The sequence below is a fragment of the Ursus maritimus genome, unplaced genomic scaffold, assembly GCF_017311325.1.
Source record: "Ursus maritimus isolate PB19 unplaced genomic scaffold, ASM1731132v1 scaffold_28, whole genome shotgun sequence".
Lineage (NCBI taxonomy): Eukaryota > Metazoa > Chordata > Mammalia > Carnivora > Ursidae > Ursus > Ursus maritimus.
The window spans coordinates 25,206,567-25,213,753 of record NW_024425341.1 but is presented as its reverse complement, the minus strand read 5'-3'; the positions used below and the strand labels follow the sequence as shown (position 1 = coordinate 25,213,753).

Genomic DNA, 7,187 nt, shown 5'->3' with positions numbered 1-7,187 from the left:
CTGACTCCCTGTGTCACGGGGTCGCGCCCTCTGAGGACTGGCAGAGGACCCGGGCCCCCGGTGTTTCCAGCATCCGTGGCATCCATTATTCTGATCTGTGTCTGTCTCCACTCGCTCTCTCTGTGCCCGTCCACACCTGTGATCGCACCTCCTCCTGGAAGGACATTCGTCATGCACTAGGGTCCACCCTGTGTCCTCGTGTTAAGTTGGCTGCCTTCAGAAACACCCCTCTCCAAACGGGGTCCATTCTGAGGTACTGAGGGGTTTAGAGTCCAACATATCTCTATGGAGGGGTGGGGGCACAATTTAGCCCATAAGAACTTTTAAGTTAGGCTTGTTTAAAGTGTCCTTTTTTTTTTTTTTTAAGATTTTATTTATTTATTTGACAGAGAGAAAGAGTGCACAGAAGCAGGGGGAAGAGGGGAAAGGGTAGGGAGAGGGAGAAGCAGACTCCCCACTGAGCAGGGAGCCCGATACGGGACTCGATCCCAGGACCCTGGGATCATGACCTGAGCCGAAGGCAGACGCTTCACCCACTGAGCCACCCAGGCATCCTGGATAAAGTGTCCTTGTGCAGTTTACACTTTTGAGGATTTACTAATTAGACTTTTACTAGGTAAAAAGAACTTGAAAAATAAAACGTTTTTTGCAGTCCCTGCGTTATCAGTGGTGAGGGCAGTAACAGGGACACGCTTGGGCTTGGGTTTGGGTTTTGTTTAATCTTGCACATCATCTAAGCCATTGCTCACATTCTTTATGTCCTGACATCAACGTGATTTAGAAGAGAGTTGAGAACGACTTGCCTCCTGGCCCCGGGGACCCGCCTTCCCAGCATGGCGGTCAAGGCCTGCGTGCACCACGTTCCTCCTGCTGCACCCACACCTGCACCGGCTTCCCCACTATTCCGCTTGTCCAGCTGGAGCAGATCTGCCCCGGCCCTTCACCTCCTAGAGCTATGGGCAAGCAGCACGAGATTCCTGTCCGGAAGGTTCCCCCAGGCCCATGGTCTGAAGTAGGAGCGTTGAGCAGAATGGTTCTGGGGGCAGGACTTGTCCCCACGTTGCGTGGCCAACACCCACCCCACCCCTGACCTCGGGCGACTCATGCCGATGCAAGAGGGCAGTTTGAGCTCCAAAAGTGAATCTTTAACCCGTAGCACAACGTATTTCTGGGGTTGGGGTGGAAATCAATGTGGTAGGATGAAGCCATTAAGATGGGCTAGGGAACCAATTTTATTTTTAACACACTGATTCCTATTACGTGAAGTACGGTTTTTGTGCTCCATCAACCTTCTTGATTTTTTTTTTTAAAGATTTTTTAAATTTATTTATTCGACAGAGATAGAGACAGCCAGCCAGAGAGGGAACACAAGCAGGGGGAGTGGGAGAGGAAGAAGCAGGCTCATAGCGGAAGAGCCCGATGTGGGGCTCGATCCCAGAACGCCGGGATCACGCCCTGAGCCGAAGGCAGACGCTCAACCGCTGTGCCACCCAGGCGCCCCAACCTTCTTGATTTTTACTCCAAAGACTGGATTCATTCATTCGAGAAGACAGTGCTTCGTTGTGAATATGAGGAAGGTCTGTGGGGCTGGGCAGGGTTAGAATCCCTGCTACACCTCGCATAAAATGAGAGTTACATTAAACTCTTCGTGGGTCCAGGTTCCTCCACCATAGAGCGGAACCGGTCCCACCTCGGGCGGTGCGTGAGCCAATCTACACCGGGTTTTCTGCCGTATACACACTTACCCGTCGATATAATACAGAGATGTAGGTGAAATCATATTTAACGGCAACGAACTTGCTCTAACATTATGAACACGTTCCTTGAAAACATTTAAAAATAACTATTCAATTTTTACATCTTTTCCAAAAGAAGGTTTACCAGTATCAGCGCTAAAGCACTTAATGGCCTTTTAGTGGTTGCCGTATTTACTCAGGTGACAAGAATTTATTGCCCCCGGGTGGCCTGTAGCCTGGTGAAGGCCAGGCCAGGCCCCAGCATCGCCGGCAGAGCGTGGTGGAGGCGGCAGGAGGCGGACATTCAGTACAGTAACGCACCGGCCTCCCGTGGATTCCACAATCACTGATCGGAACTTGCTCTGTAAGGCTGGAAAGACGGGTCTCTGTGGTCCTATTCAAATCAGGAGCATCACGTATCCTCCCACACCAGGGACTGTCCGTAACATAAAATGTTTGCAGTGACATCACAAACACACGGTCAACATGTGTTCACGATCGTAGTCCGTCGTCAACAGTATTTCCCGGTACGGAGGAACACACCCTTCGGAGTGTGAAACTCTCAGGCACTGGCTAATTAGAAAGTTGGGAAAACTCAAGGCATGAGGTCGAAAGAGCTTTACAATATTCAAGAAGTAGCTTTCCAAACATTGCAAACGGACCGAGTCCATCAGGGCCGAAGGGGGCAGCCGAGGTGGGGAAAGGCGGATTTCAGGGAGCGCGGTGGAAAAGATGGCCTCACATTCGTACAGTGTGGGCAGAATTTTTAAATGAAGCAGGGATATTGTTTCCACACCAGCACACAGATATTCTGATTAATTTTTCATGCCAAGAGACTCAAAGTACTTTGTAGCAATTGGATCAATTCCTGACAGCTACTGGAGTTTAATTGCTTTTTTTTTTTTTTTTTTGAAAGGCGGATCGCATAAACTCTTATGGACATTAAATCTTTGGGGAAATTTTCTGCTTTCTGGTATCAGCCCCGGTAGGAAAATGGTATCTCGCATCCTAACAGGGCTCAGAACTCGTGACTCGTTGACAGCCAGGTACCTCTTCTGCGTCCGAGTCCTGCCCGTGTATGATGAACACAGTCCGGGGGAGCACAGAACTGGAATGTGGAATGTGTTTGCTGACAGTCACCCAGACGAGCCGGGGCAGACTCAGCAGTGAGGAGTGGAGCTGGCCTCCCCCTGGAGTTAAGACCCACGGCGCTGAGTGCATTGCATGCATCGCCCTGGTCATTCCCCTGGGAGGGGACAGTCCTATCCCTGATTTACAGAAGAGGAGAGCGGAGAACAGAGAGGTCAAGTGTCTTGTTCAAAATTCTCAAGACTTGCACGTGGTGAAATGGGTGTTTCAGATCCCGCCTGCGGAATTCCAAAGCTGTGCTCTCTCTGTTTCTCCACGCAGCTTCCAAATGGGGTTCGGAGTCCCCCAGGCCTGGAGCCCCGGCTACTAGACCCCAGCATTCAGGGGGTTGTAGACCAGCTTACCCAGGACAGTTGTGAGTTGCATTTCCATTTTCCACAGCTCTGCACGGTGATATATTTGTGCACTTCCTCAAAGCGGCCATGCACGATTTGGCTCTTTCTGAGCAGTGGAAAATTTAATATAGTAAAATAATATTATTCTTGAAGTACTCTTAAAATAGATGTTATTTAATGTTTAAGTTAAGTCCTTCTTCTTTTTGATATTATTATATCCCATGTTCGATTTCAGGAATGTGGGAGGTCCCTGTAGTTTGATGAACTCCTAATTAAACACATGGATTGTTCCTCTGCAATTTCCATTGACCAAATTGGGGCCGTAGTACATTTTTCAAAATAAAACATGTAAAGTCTGAAAATGGATGGGGTTCCCCACACACCTTATCTACCAGATGGTGTAGGGGATGGATGAATATTTTAAGTTAATTCATTTATTTTTTCTTTCATTCAATAACATTGACTGAGAACCTAATATATGGCAAGCATTGTAAAGTGGAAAGAAGAGCTAAATATGACATATTACCTGCCCTCGGGAAGTTTGCAGAATGTTAGACAAGACAGGACAATACTTCACTGGCAACAGCACCAGTGGTCAGGGAAAGCTTAGTGGCCACTGGACACTAACGCACAAGAGTGGGTGCGGAAGCCACATGGGGCTGTGACTCTGGGTCAGCCTGAAGTTTCTCTGGGAAAGAGTGGGAGCGAGGCCTGCATGCACTGCTGGAGAAATAAATTTAAACTACTCCAGGGGTCTTTAAGTCAATGGTGTAGGGTGAGCTAGTCTCCCCTCCCCCATGGTCTCCATGTGGAGGTAAACAGACAGCCACTAAAAAGATCCCAGTAGATTTTGGAATATTTTTGGAGTGAACAGAACAAAATACAAATGGAGCATGATGGGAATGATTGCAGCCCCCAGAAGATCTGTTTCTGCTAGAGTTAACTGATAATGTAAAAATATCCCAATAGTTTGTTTGGTTTCTGCTGCCTTTGATCCAAATACAGACTTTAAATATTCTACTTGGCCACTGAATGAAAATGTTTTTTAAGGATGTTCTCAGAGTCTTAGCTCTGGTACTGAGATCCAAAAGCCTCCTGGCATAGTAAACTGGCAAAGGCTGTCAGAAGCAAAATTCGAAACACAGTAGAGTCTGGGGCTCTCTGAGCCTATGGAAAGCTAATCAACCTTATTTTGCACAAAACCTTTAAAAATAGCATTTACCATCGGGGTCCAGTCTTAATTAGAACTGACCTCGGCAGGAAGCAGCTGTCTGTAGGAATAAAAGGCAGCTGAAGTCAGAGGAAATGTCTTCCTCGTCCACTGGCAGGTCTTTGGGGAGCTTGCTCTCCCCCTTCTCCGTGAGGTCCGCAGGGTCCCTCGTGGCTCCATGCCGGCAGGAGCTGCAGGGAGTTGGGGATGCTTGAGGCCACACTTTCACGTTTTCTCCAGATTCCTTCTGGAATCTATAAGGAGGCAGGCAATAGGTTTTTAACTACTAAATATGTCATCAATGCATGGTCTCTAATTCCACAAAAATATTTAAACACTACATTCTATTATCTCAAGGTCTTGCAAAGGATGGGCGGGGGAGGGGAAGTTGGACACAAAAGAGTGTGGCCTTTGGCAGAGACCAGAGCGCGCCGGCGGGAACCTGGTCTTGGCTTCTTGTGGTAGGTGGGGGGATTCAAACGGTATTCACGAGGTGCAGCCGGGGTCGTCTCGTAGTCGGCGCCCCTCCGCGTGGGGCCGTCCTGGCGCCGCTCTCCACGCCTTGAGCGCCCGCATCTGCAGGAACTCGCGGGGTTCTGGAAAGGGTTAAGCGAGGGCCGGGCAGCGGGCGGGCCCGGCGCGCCGAGGAGGGCTCCGCGCGGAGCCGCAGCCCTCTCCCGGGAGCCGGGACTGGCGGCGGCGCGGGCTCGCGCTCCAGCCCGGAGGCTGCGCGCCCGTGTGCACGCGCGCCCGGCGGAGGCCGTGGCTGCTCCCGCCCCCGCGGCTCAAAGCCTCGGCGCGCTCCTCGGAGCGGCTGGGCCTCCACGGACGAGGGTGAGTGCCAAGGCCCCGCCGCCCTCTCCGCGGCGGGCTGGGGGAGCGCGCTTCCCCGGGGACGACGGCGCAGGGGGTACTCGCCGGCCCGGGCTTGGCCATGCCGGAGGACCCCGGGCACTCGGGAAGCAGCCAGAGGGACACTGGGCGCTCGCAGGCGCGCGGGAAGGAGAGGAGGGCTCCTGGGCGCTGACGGGCGCGCGGGAAGGAGCGGAGGACCCTCCCGGGCACACTCACGGGCGCGCCGGAAGAGCCGGAAGACCCCGAGGCGCTCGACGGCGCGCGGGAAGATGCTTGGGAACCCGCGGGGTGCTCGCACAGGTGCGCTGGAGGCGGCCGCCCCGCCCCCGAGCGCTCTCACAGGTGCGCGGGAAGAGGCCCGCGCGCATGCGCGCCGGAGACCACCGACTTGGGCTCCACGTCCGGGCTCGGGTGGGCGCGGGGGTGGAGGGCGAGTCGCAGAGAGGCGAGGTAGGGGTGGGCCCCGAGGACGGAAGGCAGTGGCCAAACGCCCCCGGAGGCGTAGGATTGGGGAAGCACGGGTGGGAAGGGGTGGCTGCCGACGTGGGGAAGGTGGCCGGGGGTGGCCCTGCTCTCGGTGGAGGTGTGGGCAGAGGGGTGGGCAGACCTCCGTGTCATCCTCGGGGGCACCCGCGTGGAGGTGGGAGGCCGATCCGCGGGGACTCCGCGGGAAGAGGGTGGCCGCCTCCCGCAGGGCGTGCCGATGGGGGGGGGGAGGCGGTTGGGACTCGGCAGCCGCGCTGGATCCCGAGGACCACGAGCCCCCGCGCTGCCCCCATGGTGACCGCCGCCGGGGAAACAGTAGCTCGGCACGAGTGGTGGGCGGAGGCGCCCGGTCGCCGTGGCCACGTTTGCGGCTGGCGCAGCCGGGGGTCCGCGCTTTCTTAGGGGCTGGCCCGGGCCTGCGCGCTGCGCCTCCGAAGCGCGTTGTTGGTGGGGCCTCAGGAAGCGGGAGAGAGGTCCCTCGCGGACCCGGGGACTCGGAGGGACGTGCTCCACGTCCGCCGGCGCCTCGCTGTTTCTCCTCCTTAGGCCGCTCTGTGCCCTCTGGCCGTCCTTCGGGACCCCAAGCCCCACGGGGTCTCAGGCCTCCGCCGCTGCCCGCGGTCGCCCGCGGCTCGTTGGGGGAGGGGGGCCTCTGGGCCAGTGCGCCGCGCGCGCGCGCTCCCTTCTCGCGCAGCCTTTGCCCCAGGACCGAGCCGGGCCGCGCGGTGCCGGCGCTGGTGGCCTGTGCGAACGTGCCCGACATCACGATGGGGCGGGGGATGACGGCTGCGCGTAACCGGCTCGCCCTGCGCCATCGACTCCAACACGTCTGGAGGGGAGTTTAAATGCCAGCCACGCTTCCCGCCCCGTCGGCACCCCCACGTGCTGGGGACCCCTGCCTCCTGCGCGGGACTGCGCAGTTCTTGGGGGAGGGTCCCTAGCTCAGGCGTGACGGCTCCCATAGCGTTAAATCAGGAAGGTTTTAAATAATTCCAGCACCTCTTAATTTCCTACAAAACCATATTTTCAATCTCCACCCCCCCATATTTATTCTAAGAAGAGAAAGAACAAGCCAATTTGATAGGACGCTGCATTTCTGCTCAAACCACTAAAGGCATGTGACCAGTAGGTCTTAAATGCGTGTGCATCCCGCCGGAGCATTGAGGGAATGAAGAGTTCGCCCTGTTCCCGGCCTGTTCCCTGGCCACTTCCCTCCATCTCATTAAGTAGCAGACTCTAATTAGGAACTCCTAATGGATGCTAACGTTGCCCTTGAGCCTTTTATCCTGAGCTAATGGCGTCCTATTATTAGAATACCTCTCTCCACACCCCAAAACCCACAGAAGACAGCTTTCCCCTGCCATTAGATTTCTGCCGGGGACAGGCCATTGTCTGCAAATTTATGGTAATTGGCAT

The 7,187-nt window shown here is 54.9% G+C and overlaps 1 protein-coding gene across 1 annotated transcript; it reads right to left on the bottom strand.

Annotated features, from left to right (window-relative positions):
* Positions 1 to 4,905: 4,905 nt before the first annotated feature.
* LOC121105636 (basic proline-rich protein-like) lies at positions 4,906 to 6,534 on the bottom strand. Its single transcript, XM_040643177.1, has one exon. It carries the CDS (start codon positions 6,532 to 6,534, stop codon positions 4,906 to 4,908), a length of 1,629 nt encoding a protein of 542 aa, XP_040499111.1.
* Positions 6,535 to 7,187: the final 653 nt, after the last annotated feature.